Here is a 21111-nt window from a genome sequence, read left to right as displayed (position 1 = left end):
TGGATGGTCTGGCTTGAATTCTGTGATTCCGACTCGCTCCAGACCTTCCTGGGATAGGCCAGTTCTGTATCATTGTGCTTGATCCTTTTCAGTCCCTGAAGAGTTGATTCCCTGTCATTAAAAACCTCCCTGGCGATATGATTATTTCTGGATTTTAGGTTCTTTTCAGCATGTTTCAGACCCTAAAGGAAAAAAGAATGCCGCCAGAATTCCTGCAGCAGCCCCTGCACTCACTCACCTCCTTGGGCTCCAGCACTGCAATTTTCCCTCCGTCCTCCAGGTGGCACTGTAACGCTGTAGTAAGATCACTGATGGACAGAAAGGAGAATGGCTACCAACATCTGGATCCCCCGGAGGTGAGTAAAAACGTCTGCTGTGCGCTATACTCTGCATTGAGCTCCCGGCGGCTAGCCTGAGCGCCAGGGAGGTTAATGGTCGTATTATATTAAAATAAATATTAATAAATTGTTTCTTCAAGGGTCTGGTGATCGTTCACCTTATACTTGCTCACTTAGGTCTGGACTGGTTTCTTTGCACTTCACCCAAAAGTTACTGGAAATTGGTACTTGCAATCCTCTTATGATCTATGGGTTACATGTAGATAGATGCTTCAATTGTTAATTCTTGTTAGGTTTTTTTTTGAGAAACTGTGGAAACCTTGAAACTATTCAGCTCTTATTCTGGTCCTTTCCAGCTATACAGTCTCTTCTGGGACGACGTATTGTTTCTCATTTAAACACAAGTGAACCTGGATATACCTAAAGATTCCTTGATCTGCTTGCTGGCCCTTCCAGTTCCTAAACTGAAAGCTCAATATCAAAGGCTTTTTAAAGGAAATCTTAACATAAAATAAAACAAAAACATAACAAAAACAGTTTAATTTACCTGGGGCTTCTTGCATCCTCCTAGAGTCTTCCTGTGGCCACACCGCCCCTTCCACGTCCCTCCAGCAAGCAGTGGCGACCACCGCAAAGCTGGCTGGCCACGTGCACTGATTGCGCCTCTCGTCGCTGGCAACATTCTGCATATGCACAGTATGGGAAAATTGGGGCCCGGCATGTGCAGTAGCCATCGACTGGCCATGACCAGCCAGCTTTGAGGGGGTCACCGCTGCTGGATGGCATGGGCACAGGATGACTCTTGGGTGCTGCAAGAAGCCCCAGGTAAGTTAAACAGATTTGTTTTTGGCCTAAATAACCCTTTAAATCATTACCTCACAGCAGCTCCCTTGTCTTATAGCTAAAGCATGGAAAGACATTATCCCTCTTCTGTGCTAAGGTTGTGGGAACAGGATTCAATATTTGTACAAAATTGAGCATTTAACTGCTGTTATTCAAGATTAAGTACATATTTTTGATAAGATATGGGAATCAGTGTCCTTCTGATCAGTTATTAACCTAGATTACGCATATTGGTTATAGTGGCGGACATCACTTCGATCTCTTCTCCTATTCTATTTCTCTCTCTTTCTCCCACTATATCCTCTATCATTACTCTTAGGATGGTCCTGTTTATATACCATCGTGTGCACATGGATGATACATGAGTCCGCTTGGGACCGCTTGAGATCCAAGTTGCTAGGTATGCATATATCTGCATGTAATACCGTATTTCCTGATTGTAATTCCTGATCCAATACAATGTCATAGAATTCTCCTTTGATTGATAGGCAGATCATTTGATTCTTACCATCCTCACTGATGGCCATTTCTTGTTGCATCTCCTGGTCACTCTCTTCAATAGGTACCTCCAGAGCTAATGGGTCACTACAAGAAATAACAAGAAGCAGCCTAACATCAGTGACTCATAAAATGACATGTTATCCAAAGTTTCTCCTGTCCAGAAAGTAAAGCAAGCAGCCAAGTTACTGTACTCTAATATACAAATATTAGTAAGTCACACGTTCTGTAGACTGATGGATCTACTCACCAGTACTCCTCGTCCTCCTCCACTGTCATACACTTCTCATACACGGGGCCCTCCAGTTCTGCCGCTCCAGGGAATATCCGCTCATGATAAATAATAATAGTCTTCACAACCTCATTGACGTGAGCCTGAACCGACACTGGATCCTGCCCCTCAGGGATAGACACTAACGTGGGGCCAAAACACACAGCCAGGTTATGGGGGTCCATCATGTTCTCATCACTGTACTGCGACAAACTAGAAGAAACAGAGACAAGGAAGAATAAAGGACAGAGGCCATGCAAGAATGGAACTTCCTTGCCTTTCTTTTTGATATATACGATAGAGAAATAAGAATTATCAAAACTATTATCTGTAATGCTGAAGGACCATTTTGTTGTGTGTTTATGTGTTTTTTATGTTATCTGGGTTTTTTTTACTTGTTGAAACATTTCAATAAAACCCTCTTTAAAAAAAAAAAAAAAAAAAAAAAGAATGGAATTTCCACTGCTAAATGGTCAACCTTAAAGTGAACCCGAGGTGAAAATAAACTAATGAGATAAACCATTGTATTTATCCTCCAACTCCTAAAAATTACCTTTTTTTTTAGATATCCCATGGTTTTATTCTATATTTAAACATTTACAATTCTGATTGAATGTCTTTGCTCAATGGCAGTCTGTTAAAGGACAACTGTAACGAGAGGGATATAGAGGCTGCCATATTTATTTCCTTTTAAGCAATGCTGATTGCCTGGCTATCCTGCTAATCCTTTGCCTCTTATACTTTTAGCCATACACCCTGAACAAGCATGCAGCAGATCAGCTGTTTCTGACATTATTGTCAGATCTGACAAGATTAGCTGCATGCTTGTTTCTGGTGTTGGTCAGACATTAACCTCCTTGCCGTTCTGATTCTTTCCAGATTTTAGGGTCTAAAAGAGGTGCAATTTTTTTCCACTCTTTCAGACCCTAAAACCTGGAAAAAATCATTCTGGCAGGGAGATCTGCAGCAGAAATTTACCTTCCTGGGCTCCTGCGCTGCAGTTCTCTCTTTGACCATAAGAATATACATATAAACGAACTTCTCTATATTTCTCTAATATAGAGAAGTTCGTTTTAAATATTAGCCCCGCCCCCGATGACGTCACACTGCCACGATTGGCCGCCGGGTCCCCGGAAGAATAGCGGGGACATGGGGATCCCGGTGGGAAAGACCCCACACTGCTGGAGAGAGAGGCTGGAGTCCCGCTGCGCAGCGTGATCGCACGCGGGACTCCACAACTACAGGTAAAGCGCTGCACTCCCTACCCCGACCTGAGCTCGGGATCACCGCTAACAGCTTCTTTTTTCTACCCCGAGCTCAGGTCGGGAAAACCGGCAAGGAGGTTAATGCAGCCAGAATGATCTGCAGGACTGCCAGGCAACTGGCATTGTTTAAAAGGAAATAAATATGGCAGCCTCCATATTCTTCTCACTAAAGTTGTCCTTTAAGTGTCCCAGGGTTAAAATACATGAACTATTGACCTTTTATATCTCTCCCCACCCTCAGGCTCACTAGCGGCTCTTTGTTCGGGCGAGGCGGAAATAACCGAGCCCTATCGTATCTGCTCTACTGCACAGGAGCTAGGGACTCAAGCCTGCACAGCAGAGTGGATACGATCAGGTTCAGCTATTTCCACCTTACCTGAACGAAGAGCTGCTAGTGCACCTGTGCAGGATCGCGGTAGGTAAATATTCGGTGGGATACAGCGCTGGATGGCCGGGGAAGCCTCATTAGGATCCAGAGGCTTCCCCCTCCCGTGGTAAGTATACCTCAGCGGGATTTTTGTACATTACAGATCCTGTTTATAGTGGGATTAAACTCCTTAAAGTCAAATTCAAGTACCTACTGTTAGCTACATAAAAGAACATCGGAGAGCAAACCCTGTATGTAGAAAGGTTTACTTTCAATAAAGAGAGCAGCAAAAGTTTGTACTGCTCTGCTAAACAGCATATGTAATCATTGCAGGCCAGAATAAGCTTTCTTCCTGGTCTCTTCACTCTACCCCCCCCCCCCCCTCCCACCGGTGCTGAATACACACTTTGCTGTGGCAAAGGATACATCATTTCAGAAGAGAAGGGAGGGGGAGCAGAGTCAAGAGACCAAGCAAAGAGCTTTAAAGGGAACCTGAAGCGAGGAAAATTATTTAAAATAAACACATGACGTAGCTGAAAAAGAATATTCTATACAAGCTCCCCGTCAGTTTCTCTCAAAGGCTCACCATTTTCTTCTTACAGTGATCCCTTCCAGTTCTGACAAGATTTTGTCAGAACTGAAATATACCAGTTGCTGTCAGTTATATTTCAGCTGCTGTCAGTTACAACTGAATGTGCAAGGTAATGTCTTTGTTTCCCTATGGCTCAAGTGGGTGATGTTACAGTTTAACAGTGTGCTGACCAGTAAGCTGTTATGGGGTAATGACCATTTTTAAAATGGAGGATGGAGAAATCCATTGATTACAGTGGACAAATGGGATGCAGGAGAGGAGAAAGAGATCCAGTAGTAGACTAAACAGGAGGTAAGTATGACCTGTGTATGGTTATTTTGACTTTTTATTTTCAGTTCAGGTTCTCTTTAAGGGAAAGAGCTTCCAAATACAATACTGTCACCATACACTGTACTAGGAACATAATCTATATATTGTAATAACCAGAATGCATACGCACATAACATTTGTGGGTTTAACTTATAACTAGCACAGTTTATTGTAAAGCTATAACGGATGTAAATGGAGAAGTAGTGTGTTTTTTTCAATTTTTTCAATTATTTTCCCTTTAAAATCCATAGAAAATAAGGTAATTACTAAACACAGTAAAAGCCTAATTTGTCCTGAAGAAAAAAAAAACAATATATAGATCATTTAGGTGTGATAAGTACTAATAAAGTTACTGGCAAATGAATGGGGGGCATCTGTGATATGTGAAAATTGCTCTCGTCCTGAAGTGGTTAATGTAAGGGGGAGGCCCGGGTCCAAATAATTGTGTAATACAGTATACCGTGATACCCCAGTATTTTTTTAGATGGTTATCATTCCTACCGTTGCAACCCTACTGGCCACCTTAGATTCCCTTTAGGTTTCCTTTAAAACATTGCTCAATGTCATGATACAGTGGGGCTCATGCAGCCAGCCATATTGGTTATACTCTGGGGCTACTTACTGACTGAGAAAGGCAAAGAGGTATCGCAGGACAAGGAGGACAATCGGTGGCAGCTGTGACACCAGCTTCTTTAGGGGTGCTACTCGATCTGGTGCCTCCAGCTCTGTGAAAATAGAAGGATAAATCATTAAAACAAAACAAAAAAAATCACATTTACAGCAACCCACAATGTTAGCAGTAGAGTGTTGTACCGTGTCAGCCAACAGTAACAGCACAACGTTTGAATCAGGATACTATTTATTGGCTAAAATTAAAAGAAAAAGCTAAACAATCTATCTGCCTCATTCTGATGTTCAATGCATATAACCTGCGTGTTTATTTAAAATTTGAAAGGTGGCCACTAATGATCCAATCTTTTCCATCCAATGTTACCAAATCTATGTAGTATAGGGTAAATTGAATGAATATATTGAATGGATAATGAAGGCAGTTCCCTTATATTACATAGAAATGGTAAGATTGGATGAAAAAAGATTGGATCATTAGCGGCCACCATAAGAAATGTAGATGAATAGATAGCGAGGCCAAATAGTAAGGCTTGCTTCACACATAAAAAGGTGTCCAGTCCTGTCAGTTTTTGCCAGTTGACATCAGTTTTGTATGTGTTTCTATGGCTGTGTTCACACATAAAAGGTGGACATTTCTGAGCTGGTCCAGTCCTGTCAGTTTTGTATCAGTTTTCAATCTTTCTTGCACTTGCTCTAACATCTTGTCAGCATGCAGGAGTCTGAAAAAGGCTTATTAGCCAAAAGCTTACTCTTTTCTATCAGCGTCAGCCAATGAATGGTAGAAAAACACCACAGACATCCATGGGAAAACACTGAATTTGTGCATTATATGCTTAATATTTGCATAGAGTAAAGGAAACCAAGCCAATGTATGCAAAATCACTATATCAATTTTATTCAAAGATGTATCCAATAAAAACAATTAAAACAAAATCTAAAATGTAAAAAATGAGAGGACCATCATTATAACTGAATCAATGTATTCATAAGACTAATTAAATACCATGTGAATCATTCCTAGTACATAATTAAACATTAATAGTAATATCCAGGGCCATGTTAGAAGAAGGTTCTATAGAGGAAACATGCTATTAAATGATGCAAGAAATGCAACAATGTATTACAGGGTAACACAGCCCTAATCCATCTTGATAAACTTGGGAATTTATGTAGGAAAAAAAGGGGGCAGGTTTTCAACCAGGGGAATTAAAAAAAAAAACCTCTAGCTCTGCGTGCCAGTAGTAAACATGATTCCTCACATGCTGCATGAGGCATTTTTTACACCACACTGACAAGGTAAGATCATTTTTTTTCTCTCGTTTGCTTATCTTTTCTTTTGTTTTCCCCCCATACACACTCTCTTTTCCTTTGTTTTGTAAAAAAAAATCATCTTTAGAATTTCAATCAATCAAATCAATAATTGACACATTGAATGGGAGCTGGTGATCCTGTAGCATCACTTTTTCTGCTGCAAGCAGTAGAAAACTAGTTGTGGCAGCATTTTGACCTACTGTATATTCAAACAGCTAATTGCAGGCAGCAAAATGTGACTGGAACTTTGACAGTATTGTTCGTCCGTTTCCTTTCTCCTACCCGACAAGTTGATATAATAAAAACGATGAAATAAGCAATAGTGTTTTGCAGCCCTCTACAACCAATCACATCAGCTTTCCACAGTATGATGTACAGCTGTAGACTGTGGCAATATTCCCTATTCCAGTTCAGAGTCGGTGCCAAAGGCTTGGATCCATCACTGGCTTCCTATATGTCTTATAGACAGTAATTCTGACATTTCTTAGAACAGGTGGGCCGGGGAACTCAGGTGCCATTATCTCTGGTCACAAGTGAGGGTGGAAAATGGTTGGATCATACCTTACATGTCTGATTTCCATCTAGCCAGGCTTTAGTTGCTACATACATACATACAAGAAGCTACTGATCAGTTAACTGACATCTACTCAAAAAGTGAGAATATGATTTTCAGTCCTGATGACATTTGATGTAGGAATTAAACTCACGTAAAGAGAAAAGCAGGTCATTGAACATTTCATTAGGAAACAATGGCTTTTCCAGGCCTCTGAAGTACAGCTTAAGGACACCAGCTACAGAATCCACATCGTTCCCAGTGTAGGTAGAGTCCAGAGGGTCCTCACCTGAGGAAGAAAAGGAGAACAGCTCAATAGAAAGGAAATGATAGAATCAACCAGTAAATTCACAAATTATTAGGTTGAGAGCAGTTGGGCTGCAGGGACTGGCAAACTCAGAACATAAGAAGCAACTGCCACTGGAAACAAGAAGTGACCACTTCTACAGCTATAGATCATTAGCTTCTAAATCCAAAGAATAATCATTGCTGCATTCCTGGAGTGACCTCTCTTTACAAAGGGACTGATTATCATTACTGCCCAAAATTTGCAACGACCAATCTCTATGATTAACCACCACTATAGCCAATGAGCATATCATTGGCTGTAGATCTCATTGGTAACGCTTCTCCCACCTGCTCCGGGGGCTCCCCTAGCAATGAGCGACCTTCTCTCACCCTCACTGCTCCCTTTAGTGCAGGGATGTCTAGCCGGTCCTTCAAAGGCCGAGGTCCTCACACATTTTTGACACAGCTCAAATTAATTGATCGGACTGAATCAGGAAAGGTGCGGTCCATCAGGTAGAAGCAGTGGCGTAGCTAAGTAGCTGTGAGCCTCGATGCAAGTTTTGCAATGGGGCCCCCAAGCACTCTATACATAATTGATACGGCGCACCAAAACTTGCCAATGGCAACTACAGTGTCAGAGGTGCAAAATGGGATGGGGAACAGTTTGTTAATGATTACCACTATTCAAAGTATCTTTAGAAGCGATTATTATAAGCAAAGGACCAATAGAGAGCTAATATTGTAGTTGAGGGAGGGCCCTTTGGGGCCCCGATGCGGTCACAACCTCTACAACCGCTATTGCTTCGCCCCTAGGTAGAACACATTCCTCTCTTTCTTAGTCCGTCCTAAACACAGGCATGGATCTGGCCCTACAGGCCTGGAGTTCGACACCTGTGCTTTAGGCCTCGTTCACATCATTTAGCGCAGATGGATGTGCGATCGGAACGCAACGCATCCGATCGCACGCCATCTGCGCTACTATGCGCTGCGCTGCAGATCCCATTCATTACAATGCATGGGATCTGCGCTGCGATTACAAAAAATGCGTGCAGCACGCGATAGCGCAATCGCGCTGCCACGCAGCGCATATGATGGGAACGGTAGAAGGGCTGTCTATGCCCTTCTACCGTTCTTGCTCGTCGCACACTATACGCGCTGCCAAAATGTGCACGGCAGCGTGTATAGTCTGAATGAGGCCTTTAGTGCCAGCTTCTCCTGCATGTCATATAATCACGCTACTTGGAGAAGCTGGCACTCTGCACTTCATTTATATTTCAAGTGATACTTAGTGACTGTTTAGGCCAGGGCACCCCTTAGAGACTAGAACATTAGAGCCTACTGCAACCCTCTCCTCTGAAGCAGCACAAAAATAGCTGCTTTTACCCCACAGTGAGAAGACAACAGGGGTTGCAGTTAGTAGCAACATCCAGGAAGTGACCACTGGTTGTAAGCTCACTGCCACTCTCAATGAATGTTCTAATGAGAACAACTAAGAAATCTCAAAACAACATCACTCCAACTGCACACCTTTTTGCGTTATAGCAGATGTTTCATTGTTCTTACCAAGAAACATCTTCAGTTCTAATAAGGAGAAGAAACTACCCAGACCTTTTTCAAACTCAAAAAAGTTTCTTAGTAAGGCTGACAAAACATCTTCTAGAACTCCAGTTGAAGCCAACCTATATTTTCCTTTGAATATAGCACGGCGGATAAAACAGAACCTTCGCAAAAACTCTAATAACATCCTCCCACACATCTAGATGTTCAATCTGTTAAAAATGTTGAAAAATTATGTTTGCTAGTTGCACCACACCCATCAGTTTGCCACCCAAGGTGCTGGCCCAAGATAATTACAGAGTAAGTCTAAGTGACATTTTCTCCTTTGTCTAGGTATACATCCACTGAAACAAAACTCTGTTCCTCTATGGTGACCAATTTTCATTTGTGGTTCAACCATAAGCAAAGAGTGGAGACCATAGAGGAACAGACACCCTGCGCCCAAATTAAAGCTGGCAACACTTCCGTACTACTAGGGTGAGATGGCTACAGGCCAGAACACACATGGTTACGTGAAAATAGAACATTCGGACTGGACTCAGAACTTTTATTTTAACATGCTATTTAGAGTAGAAAAACAAGGCACCATTTTTAGCAGGTTAGTGATCTATAAGAGAAGTGTTTACACAAAGTGTATCAAGGTGGTAAAACAACTGCCACTTCCTTATACTGTAAATTTGATTAGTTCCTGATGAGGGAATAATCAATCATTTACTGGACTGGCTCACCTATCAACCAGTAAATAGTCACCTTCAGTTATCAAGTTGGCTAGATCTATTGGAAGTTCTCAACCTTTCTAGACCATTTCCTTCTTACAACTTTTATGCTAGGTACACACAATGCAATTTCCAGACAGATTTATTGTCAGATCGATTATTTCCAATGTCCGATCTGATTTCCAATCGATTTTCCATTCACTGCTATGGAAAATCGATTGGAAAATTGATCGGAAATCAGATCGGACATATTGGACATTATCGATCGGACAGTAAATTTGTCAGAAAATTGCATTGTTTGTACCTAGCATTACATGGCATGCACTCCATAACAAACACAACTAGTCTAGGATACTGACCTCTCTCGAAGGCACTGCGGATCTCATTGACCTGGACCTGCGATCCTGGAACACGGAAAATACCTTCATGCTGTAAACCTAAAGGGTGGAAAAAATACAGAAATATGACAATTTCATACCTGCAGCCAAAACATTTGATAAAACTTTACCATTCATTCTTTCAAAAAGAGGTTTCTGAACTGTGTATAAATACTTTGTTTTTTCAAAAGTGATAAAAAAAAAAATAGGTATGTACAGGTCCTTAATTAGGAGTCGGAGAAATTTTTGGGTACTTGGAATTGGTGGTTTAATAAACTGAGGATTCAGAGTCGGATGATGTTTGTACCCAATCCATTGGCCCGCAGGGGATGTGGAGTCAGAGCACTTTTGGGTACCTGGAGTCGGTGGTTTCATAACCAGGAGTCAGATTCTGATGATTTTTGTACCGGCTCCACAGCCCCGGTCTTAATTAAGGACAATACAACTCACTGCACATTGCTACTATTAGTAAATAATGATGTGTACCAGAAAGATCGTCTTACCGTGCAAATTTATAAAGCGAATGCAGCTGGACACGACCCGGGGAATGGCCCCTCCGGAGCTCTGTATAGTAAAGATAACCAGTATAATGCACAATGTACTTGCATCTACATGCTCATTTCAATCTAATGTTTTCTGACCTATCATGAGGGAGAGTTTCACATTACAAGTCATTAGCTATGTCCATGATGGTCACCTCCACCTTAAAATGTAAATCTGTCCACACTATTTAACGCTATTTTGTTTTCAGAACATTTATTTAGGGTCAATATTACATGTAGAGCACTGTAGTCACCTTGGCCGGCTGTCCAAAGGAGTACCAAGGACCAGTTCACAAAACCGGTGATCAGCAAAGCACCGCGACAATGTAACATGATCTCACTGCATTTGTAAAAAAAAAATGGCAATTGCATTGCGCATTTTTTTAGTGATGCAAAAAATGATGCAAAATCGCTCATTTTTTCAAAATCGCACAGAAAAATCACTTTGCAAAACTATTTTGCAGTGTGAACTGGGCCTAAGATCACAGAACCTGTGCTGCCAGACCACATAGTCTGGCACACTAGTTGCTGTTTTTGCCCTGGAGTGCCACATAGTCTGGCACAGTAGTTGCTGTTTTTGCCCTGAGGTGCATTAAAAAAATTGAAGCTATTCAAGGGTGAACTTATCTGCCCACTAATATAACTGATGGTGGAGTAAACACTGGTCAAGACAATGCTAATGGCTGTGATACATAAGAATGTAAGTTGCTCCATGCTAGGTGGACTGATGTTTGCCCATTGTAAAATCTTTCCTCACTCTGATTTACATTCTTAAATTTATCGCAGATGGCAGCATCTATACTGCTGGCAAGGTGCATCATGTTGTGAAGTGAGCAGGAACACCCGGTCTCCCAGAGTGCTCTGGGGCAGAAGGTTGTGTAGCATCATAGCCTTGGCTAAGGATCGCAGTGAGGGCGGGACTACAATCCAATATACAGCAATAGATGTAGGAAGTGTTTCTGATGCTGAAACCAGGATAATTAAAAATGGGTATCCTGAATAATATATTACATTCTACTGTATGTATTTATGATCCCTCTTTAACCTGTCCAGGGACAAAGGGCCACCTGCTAAGCCAGACAGCACAACACATGAGATTCCCACTTCTCATTTTGGCTTTGCAGTTTCCTGTAACACCTGCCTGCTCAGTGGTCAGTGACAAAAATGTAATGAAGCAAATCCATTGTCCAGTATACAAATGGGTTGTCAGTAGACAGAGCTGCAAAGTAGAACTTGGTGTCATCTGATTGGCTGTGCAGACTAGCAGCAGTGTGTGCATCATACCACATGCTGGATAGAATTATAAGAAAATTGGGGAAACCAATCTGAATCCAACACAAATTTCCACATCTCCACATGATCAGCTTCTACATAAATCATTTGAGATAAACTGATTGAGGTTCATTTGACGAAGGCTGCAAGGCCGAAAGCTTGTTTATTCGTATTCATTTTTAGTTAGCCATTAAATGGTATCATCCTGATTTAAAACTTCTAGGTTCATTTGATGTAAATGATTTCACTCCTTATGCTTCCTGCATGAGGTGAAACAGGAAGCTGAAGTGAGACATGCTCAAGACAGGCCCAAGCAGATAATCACAGATTGATCACCTGTTCAAATATAATACATCTCACTTGCAAGTGAGTTTATGTACAAGAAATGTATTATTTTTATTAAATTAGGGCCTGTTCACACCCAGGCCCTTATTCCATTCACTTTTTCTCCTGAGTTTTCCCCAAGGTGACATTTTCACACTTCATCAATAAAATGTCATTTAAGCCACCGGCAAGCAAGGAAATACTCAGAATAAATTTGGCAGTACTTTGGTACTATTTTAATCATGGAGTGCTGAAAAGTTATTTTAAACAGAAGATGAAAAATGATCTTCTAGCAGAAAAAGTGAATTGAATAGGGGCCATAATGTCTTGCCTTGCATCTGTCCACCACATTTTTTTAGAAAAAATCTTAATGTGCTTGTATTAAAAATAGAAGTGGAATAACATTTTCAAAATCAGCAAAAACAGTCATATTCCCCACCCCTCTTGGCTGCCTCCTGGTGTTGGTGACCAAGAGTTTGGACTGCTATGGTGGTCGACCTTACCTGGAAGTCCAAGGCTTTGGGGAAAAAAAAGTCAGAGAAGTGGTCATGTGACCTTTCTACTGCTATTGAAAGTCATATAGTCTTGCATTTTTAAATTACGCATGCACAAATAAATGTGTACTGTGGTGGTGGGGCAAGATGAAGGCATGATTAAACATTTGTGACTTGGGCTTCAGATTGGTGTTCATTTACACAAATCTGCTATGCATTTTGGCACAGCAATCTGTTATTTCCTACTCAAGTTAATTATTTCAGAAGCACCTCACAAGGCACATCAATACAAGCATTTCTTATGTGAACTACCCCTTTGGCCTCTATGCATTAGGATGCTCAGCTACTCTTCTGACAACCAGTCCATCCCACAGCAGCACCAGGTGATTCTGTTCCTATCAGTCCACTGGAACTATGAAGAAACTTACAGCAACACTATTGAAGTTTGATAAATGTGTAAACAGATACTGTTGGGCTTCTACAAATACTTCTGTTATACTCCAAATCATTTCTTAACACCTGGAGAACATCTCAACATATGCTAAAGAGAGGAGCCATAGAGTGCCCCTCCTCTTCCTTCTACAGACCAATCAGAGCATCAGTATGGGTGGATGTGACATAATTACTGATCGGGGTGAAGTAATGCTCCAAGTCAGTTATTTCAGGTCAGGAAGTCCTCTAAGAGCACAGGAAGGAATCTGAATTCATGAGTTTGTGTGTGTCCTGCACAAAACTGATTTCACTGTTAACTTCGCTTTTCAAATGAGACAGAAAGCACGATAACAATCTGCTTCAGCTGAAAAACTTCTAGCGGGATCTTCAAGGGTCTTTTAATAATGTAAGCATATCTCATAATGTGCATCCAAAAGCAGCAAATCCAGCTGCCAGATTCTGGGCCTGGACCCTGGACTGCCTTAGAGGGTAAACGAGGCAAACTCATTTATGATAATCGAGGTTTCAGGCATGCCCGCCATTCTCCCTGTTCACGTCTGCGCCATTTTGTTCTGTTGTAATAGCCCTCATAAATCACCGCCAGGTCGTCCACTACTGCGCAAGCGCAGGCCCGGCAGTACAAGTCCTTGATCACGATCCTGTGCCCGGGAGTGCTCAGAGAGTACTCCTGGCCAAGGAATCACGATCAAAACCATGCGCCGCCGGGCCCACGCTTGCACAGTAGTGCGTGACCTGGCAGGCAGTGACTTGTAGGGGCTATTACAACAGAATGGAGGAGGACTTATGTGAATGGGGGGTGGGGGGTGGGCAGCGGGCATGAGGACTCATGCCAATACATGCCTGGAGCCTAACTTGTGAAAGCACATAAGAAATAGGTGCACATACCATAGGGTGGATTATCAATCAAAGCTGCTGAAGATAGAAAAAAAATCGCACTCAGTTTCCAAAAATGTACTACACTAACCCCTGCTACACCACTCAACACTTCACTTACTCCTGCTGCCCCCACCAACTACACAACACATCACTAACCCCTGATGCCCACCAGCTACAGACACTGTACTAAACCTTGAGTGGAACATCTCACCTAATCCTGCTGCCACAATCCTCTCCTCCTCAGTCTTACTCTTGTCATCCGAGGGAGCCGTCCTTCAGGATGAAGCACATCAGGACCCCAGCCGCCACGTTACTCTTCACCACAGTCTCCATCTGCAGCAGCCACACATCCTTCTGCTGTATACAAGCTGCCGCCGCCCTCCCTGGTTACGGCGTCCTTCCTCAGCACTTCTTGGTTACAGTTCCCGTATTACCACCAGACCTGACGGGGCACGTGCGCCAGGGTCACACATGGTGTGCAGCGCGTGTACGCTGCAGGTCACACATTAATAGGGGAACTTAACCAGGAAGTGCCAAGAAAGGACGCTATTACCAGGCGGGATGGCAACAGCGCTTGTACAGCTGAAGGCTGCAGCCTACAGACGGAGACTGTGGTGAAGAGGAGTGTGGTGACTGGGGTCCTGATGTGGTTCATCCTGAAGCACATCAGGATCAGGGTTCCCAGTATTCCCATTGGTTCGCACATGTCAGCGTGCAGCACAGCACTCTGTCGTTCACACTTACTGCATCACCATAGACTTGTATTACTGCATAATCCGTTGGGTAGACACGGATCATGCGGTAATGTATGGATGACTTTGTAGTGGGTATGCGGAAAATTAACTATTTCTGTCGCAGTGAATCGCATTGTATTAACTATGAAAGTCTCCATAGCCCTATCGCATATATGTACATAAACAAATAACCCAAAAGTGACCCTACTTGGTTCACCTGAAGGTAGGGCTTCATCAGAGGTATACAGCAAAAAATGATCAGTGCAAGACAGACTAGAAGCCAAGCTGCTTGACCCACAATTTCATATATATAAACTATGATTTTATCATCTGTATGTAGGGTCACTTTTGAGTATTACGTTTATAGCGCATTTATTTATTCATATTTCTCTAGATCAGTCTGTGATGCATGTATTTATTGTATTTTAAGAATTGGTTTTGCTCATCTCTTATCTGGAGTATAACAGAATTACATTATGTAATATGTTTCCAAACAGTGTCCATTTACAACATAAAACATACAGTTTTAGACTTTTTGATACTCAGTAGATAACTGATAACGGTCATCGCATGCACTATGAACAAACAGAGGCAGACAAGCAAGCAGACGGAAGCGAAAGTGAAATGTACCTGGGCGCGGGACAGGTACCTCCGTCTCCTGTAAGCAGCACAGAGGGAGAGAGCAAAAAGACAAAGAGGGTGGATTTGTAAGAGGTTAACAAGCAAATGCAAGCAGCACAAGAGGTTGGACCTGAGTGATAATGCAAAAAGGTCCACAAGGCAACAGTACATCACACTCCAGCAGGCTGATACAATACAGTGAATGGTGCAGTACGATGTGTCGTGTATAGTACATCTATGGGAATTACTGCAGTTATCTGATACCCGACTGGTAGCTCTGCATTGCTGCACTGAGCAATGCTTTTGCTCAATGAATAAGCCTGCAGATATTTACATTTGTCATTGTGCAAAGCTGAGTGTCGCTCCGGAAGCGGCCCCTTGTGAAAGCTGTATACATTGCAGTGGAAGCCAGTGCTCCTAAGTCTTGCAGTATATTTTCAATAGACATCCATTCAGTTCAGGAACAAAAGCAAGAACAAAGCAAGGACAGAGATGGGAGAGATATCAGCCATGTAGGAGGCAGGTCACAGAGCCGGGGTTCCCACAAGAAACTAAATACAATGCAATAAGTAATGTGAATTATTTTATCTGCTGGAAGATGTGTAATTCTAATCTTTTTTTTTTTATTATTAATTCTGCCAGATTGCTTTGACTGAGGGGAAGTGTGTGTGTGTGTATGTGTACGTGCATAAGCGTGTTTGCGTGCGCGTGGGTGTGTTTTCGTGTGTGTTGGTGGGGGTGATTTGGTAGCTAAACATCACAGCCATTCAGAGAAAAAAGCTGCAATATTGATTTCATAGCACAGAGTTGAACAGTTATTTTCCAAAGCATTGTGCTCACGTACTTAAAAGAGAGACTATAGTAAAAAATAGCGTAATGAATAAGGGCCTGTTTCCACTACACCCAGATTGGATGCAGAAAAACTGACACCAATGACTCCTGACTAAAATCTGAACAAAGAACCCACATGTTTTTCTTTAAGTCGATCATCACTTAGTCATGATCCAGTAGACAAGGTGAATGGTTCAATAACTTAATTTGATTGATTATAGTTCAATCTGTACTTAAAAAAATTCTAGAAGGTAAGTCTTGATGGCGGAGAGTGCTCTACGCCTTTACAAGCTCCACCTCCTGTTTATCCAGCAGTTTCCTTGGGTAGATAGGAAAGGATATCACCACTGCCAGATTTATGTATCTAGGCATGCTAGGCAGGGGGTCCATTCATATGTAGAATAGATCTGGGGAGCAGTTCTATGCACATACAATCAAGGGGTGGCTGGCACATGAAAAGAAGGGGTATAGGAAGAGCCTGTTTCCTGCCCTCCAAAACACATTATAATATTTATAAAATGCTTCTAAAACACTTAGCACACATTTGAATAGCATTCTATAAACATTCCCTTTCATGTCTATGTAAGTAGTATAGCGGTCTAGAACACAGATGTCACACTCAAGGCCCACAGGCTGAATGCGGCCCTCCTTGCCATCTTATTTGGCCATCAAGAGCTTCAAATGTGCATCATTGTAATCAGTAAACTATCTACACTGCCTTCCCAACCAGAGGAGCACACCTGTGACAGTGTTTCTGGCTGAAAGTTGTCAGTTTAAGCTAGGGTGGAGCAAAAACTCACAGGAACCCCCCCCCCCCCCCCCCCCCCCCCACACGCACACACACACAATTAAATTAGCATGGAGAACCAAACTACCCTGTATGGCTGGTAAAACACAAGTACACCTCCTTCCTACATTTCATAGTAGCGCAGCAGAGCAGTGTAATATTTACCTGCTCCAGCGATGCATCATGTGTCTTCTGTTCTTCCCAGCAGCTGCACGCTCCATGCTTGCACACCTAGGACCCGATCACGTGACATGCATTCAGACCCAGAGGTATGAAGTATAGATCACGTTGCTGTCTGGAACTTCAGAGGAGACCTGAAGCAGCACTGGAGCAGGAAAACATTAAACTGCTCCAATGTGCTACTCTGCAGAAGGGGGAGCAAGCCCCCAAGGTCGCTATAGTTACGTCACTTAGTTTAGACTGTTTAAATGTTACATCTTGATAAACTGTTTGGCCCCTGACTTGCAGTACATTTTAGATTTTGGCCCCTTTCGTGATTGAGTTTGACACCCCTCGTCTAGAAGAAACTACAGAAACTTTACAGAACGGTAGATCGGCCAATTCGCTAAATAAATGGCTGAAAACTGCCATTGACAAAAGTCTCTTCAACCGCTTTCACATCATTATAATAAGTCGGCTTGGCAGCGCATTGGCAATTTTTGAGCTGTAAAAGTGTAGAAAACCTGTGGCCTCTCTACCATATGATAAGGAACCATGTAATCTTGTGACAACGGAGAGAGAGAGCAAAACCAGCACAGTGCTGGCTTTGCTCTCTCTCTCCGTTGTCACAAGATTACCATGCACTTTATCATACTGCCATGCACTTTATCATACTGCAGTTTAAAGGGACCCATACCCTTACAGTCCACAGTTCATCACAGCCCAGCCAAGCCCCCTGCTGTAATCTTTTTTGAGTGCTGGAACTCCACTTTTCTCCACTTGATAAGTAACCATGTAAACCTACCTAGTTTTTTCATGTACTGTGGGAGGTGAAAATGTATTTGTGTAGATGTCTGTAAGTACAGTAAGTAATTTTTAGACTGATATTTTTATTGTGTTATACGAATTCCCAGGTATGTATAAACCAGCTTGCCCATTTATTACAGCATGTCCCCACTGCCTCTTACATGAAGGGAAAGAGGAAGTGATAGCAAGAAAAGAGGAAGGAAAGATTAGCAGTAAGTTATCAGTAAAAGGACATCAATAAGCTGAGCTCATTTCTGAAAAACGGAGGGGTGGGGTGATGGAGACAAAAAATGTGTCCTCATCAGTCTGGTCTTGCAAAGGAAGACAAAATCCTCCCATCTCCTTTGTTGTAATCTTCATACAGTGTGTGACCAGCTTTATGCTTTTATTCGCCAATCATCATTTTCCAGTGCAGGTTTAACACTTCTTTTTTTTTGCTTTGCCCGAGGCCGCTTGCTTTTCGCACACTACACACTGCTGAACCAGTTTTTCCAATTTACACATTCACTAAGGAAATGCACATTACGGAGCTGAAAGTTTATTCAAGCGGAACGATAAGCAGACAGCTGAGTACACTGACTGTGCGCATACACACACGTGAGATGTCTAAACTCGCTAAGTCTGATGAACACAGCACAGCTAGAGAGCACAGCCAGCAACATGACCTCGCTTGCCTGCTCTGCAGTCCCAGTGTAGGGGTAATTTAATCCATCTCCATTTTTAGCATTTTTTAAATGTTTTATCTAGTGTAAGGAAATAGTGACTGATCTTTTAGTCAGATTTCCTCTCATATATAGCTGGTTCATAGCTAGTATAGCTGTAAAACTGAAAGCAAACTGATGTGATGTCTGTGTCTGATGTCTGTGTTCACTATACCTATTACACACACCTATTCCCTCTTGTAAATTAGCCTCTGATCAGAGGCGCCCATATTCTATTCACCTTGCTACAAGGCACTGTGTATTGACCTGAGGAAGCAGGCTAGTACCCATGAAACGTGTTGACTATTTTGTGTTTTGAATAAATACTTTTACAGTACTACTGGTGTTGTTGTCGTCAGGAGAGGTAAGACATTACCTCTCATTCTTATTTTATATTATTAGAAGTTTAAATATTTTTTTACATTTGGGCACCTCCATCCTTATCTGGAGTATACAGATAAACTTCCATTGGAAGTAATGCCGTATACACGTATAATGCCGTATACTCAAATACAAGTCAACCTTGTGTATAAGTCGACCCCAATAGTCAACCCTCTTAAGTTGGAATTTTTATTGACTAAAGTATAAGTCTACCCAGTAAAGTTAATGACTGCACTTGGGGACCAGGAGAAGTTAATGACTGCACTGCATTCAGTATTGCAGCCATTAACCTCTCCTGTCCCTTAAGTGCAGCCAATACCTCCTCCAAGCCCCCAAGTGCAGCAATTATTCCCTCCCATTTATGTAGCCTAGTATTTCCCCCCTGCCCCTTTTCTTGTTAATTGTTGTGGCCAGGTCTTTCAGACCTTTGTTGTCTTGGCATTTCCTTTCCTCAAAAGTATAACTAACCACTGGGTAAATTGCTACAAATGGGAATGTCACTATTAGTACACACATTACTCAGTGTGCTCAGTGTTGCAAGTGACTCATGTACAAGTCGACCCCTATACTTTTATGAAGTGAATCAGACCTAAATTTCTAGACTTATACTCAAGTATACACATTAGTTCTTTTTTCCCACCAAAAAACTACAAACCCAGGAGAATGACCTTCCAGCTTCTGGCAGGACCAGGAAAACCGAGCGGTTAATTTCCCACTGGCTTATACAGTGGTTGCAAGGATCTGCACACAGCTCTTACGAGTATAGCTGTATATATTTACAACTTCCCATTTATTAATGGTACTACACCATTGGGCTCCTGGTCTCTCTATTTACCTAGGTATTCTTGAGTACAAGGTCATTATAAGGATCATCGAAACCCTCCTATATATTTCTTATTGTGGATGATACTCAAAAAGTGAACAGGCTGCAGACTAAACAGGTCTTATTTTCATCCCTGAACCTGCACTGGAAAATAAAGATGTGGAATATGATTAACTAACATGCAACAGGTCCACTTTCTTTGCTCCAGTTTTTATAAGTGAGGAAGAGGAAAGAAAAAAATGGATACAATAACACTATACAAAATCAATAAGAACAAATAATGATAATAACACATTAAAACAGATTATAACGCAGTACATTTAAAGGAAAAAGTGAACGGTACAAGCAAAATTCTTTGAAAAGCATTAGAAGACTCATTGAAAAAGCAAGGTATTCAGATTATTCAGGCACTTGTGAAGAAACACATAGCAGTTTAGGGTGTCAGACCACTCAGCTCTGAGCTGGCAGAAATCTGTATTGGCAAGACAGAGAGCTGTGCAGCAAAGGCTTCTGGGAAGAGCGACACTGGAGTGATTTTCCCAAATATGACACAAGCTGGGTCAGAAAGCAGAAGAAAGTGGGCAGCACACGTGGGCGGTACCTGGGCAAACTCCTCCAAATTCTCGTTAAAGAGTTTGTGGTTATACTGGGATGTCGGTCGCTGCTTTTTCACCCTCTGTGACTTACTGGTACTGGACTGCATCCTGAAACCAACCGTGTGACATACAATTCACCCACACACAAATCCTTGCTCCAGATTCATATAATGCATAACATTGTCATCATAAACCACCAATACTTATATAATATTATATACCGTTCACTTACAAAAAAAGTGAACCCGATGTGAAAATAAACTGATGAGATAAACAATTATATTTATTCTTCTGCTCCTAAAAATGACTTTTTTAAGTATCCCAGGTTTTTTTTTTCATATTTAAACATTTACAAAGCAGGTTGAATGCTTTACGCTCTCTAATCAGTGGCAGCTTATTAAGTGTCCCAGAGTTAGAAAAAGGTTAATAGTTCATATATTTATCTCTCTCCTGGCCTCAGAAGTTGTATTCTGCCAAGAAAACTTTTATGGCAGTAATCTGTTTATGAGTGATGTTTTCTATATTCCCAACAAGGTACCGAAAAGACAGAAGCTGTCACTTCCATGCCTAGAAATTAACTCTTTCAGGCAACAAAATAAAGTAAAACAGCCTGGCTATTAATATGTTTTGTGTACATACACGTTGATCTCATCATGTCACATATTTCCTCGGGTACACTTTAAGGCCTGAGCATACTTCTGTCTGCTTTTTTCAATGTATCAGACTGACAGGTGTTGCTTAAAAGCATAAGCGCGTTAGTCTGCTCTGGCCTGGGCCTGAACACACTGACGCGTT

General features: G+C 41.9%; 1 protein-coding gene across 3 annotated transcripts in view; it reads right to left on the bottom strand.

Annotated features, from left to right (window-relative positions):
- The window catches only part of LOC137527601 (rho GTPase-activating protein 4-like), a 222363-nt gene that overhangs the window by 12131 nt on the left and 189121 nt on the right, over positions 1 to 21111 (bottom strand). For 2 of the 3 annotated variants that reach the window (XR_011023188.1, XM_068248223.1), the window contains exons 12-18: positions 20322 to 20424; positions 10419 to 10479; positions 9898 to 9975; positions 7132 to 7266; positions 5106 to 5208; positions 1930 to 2163; positions 1690 to 1766 (exon numbers count right to left, since the gene is read on the bottom strand). Coding sequence is in view for 2 of the 3 variants with exons in the window: in XM_068248223.1 (XP_068104324.1) it covers positions 1690 to 1766; positions 1930 to 2163; positions 5106 to 5208; positions 7132 to 7266; positions 9898 to 9975; positions 10419 to 10479; positions 20322 to 20424 (791 nt within the window). In the remaining variant the exon portion in view is untranslated. Of the gene's footprint in view, positions 1 to 1689; positions 1767 to 1929; positions 2164 to 5105; positions 5209 to 7131; positions 7267 to 9897; positions 9976 to 10418; positions 10480 to 15240; positions 15269 to 20321; positions 20425 to 21111 lie in introns of all 3 variants that reach the window. The other variant, XM_068248224.1, reaches the window with a different exon arrangement.

The sequence above is a fragment of the Hyperolius riggenbachi genome, chromosome 8, assembly GCF_040937935.1.
Source record: "Hyperolius riggenbachi isolate aHypRig1 chromosome 8, aHypRig1.pri, whole genome shotgun sequence".
Classification (NCBI taxonomy): Eukaryota; Metazoa; Chordata; class Amphibia; order Anura; family Hyperoliidae; genus Hyperolius; species Hyperolius riggenbachi.
This window is presented reverse-complemented; position numbering and strand designations above follow the sequence as displayed.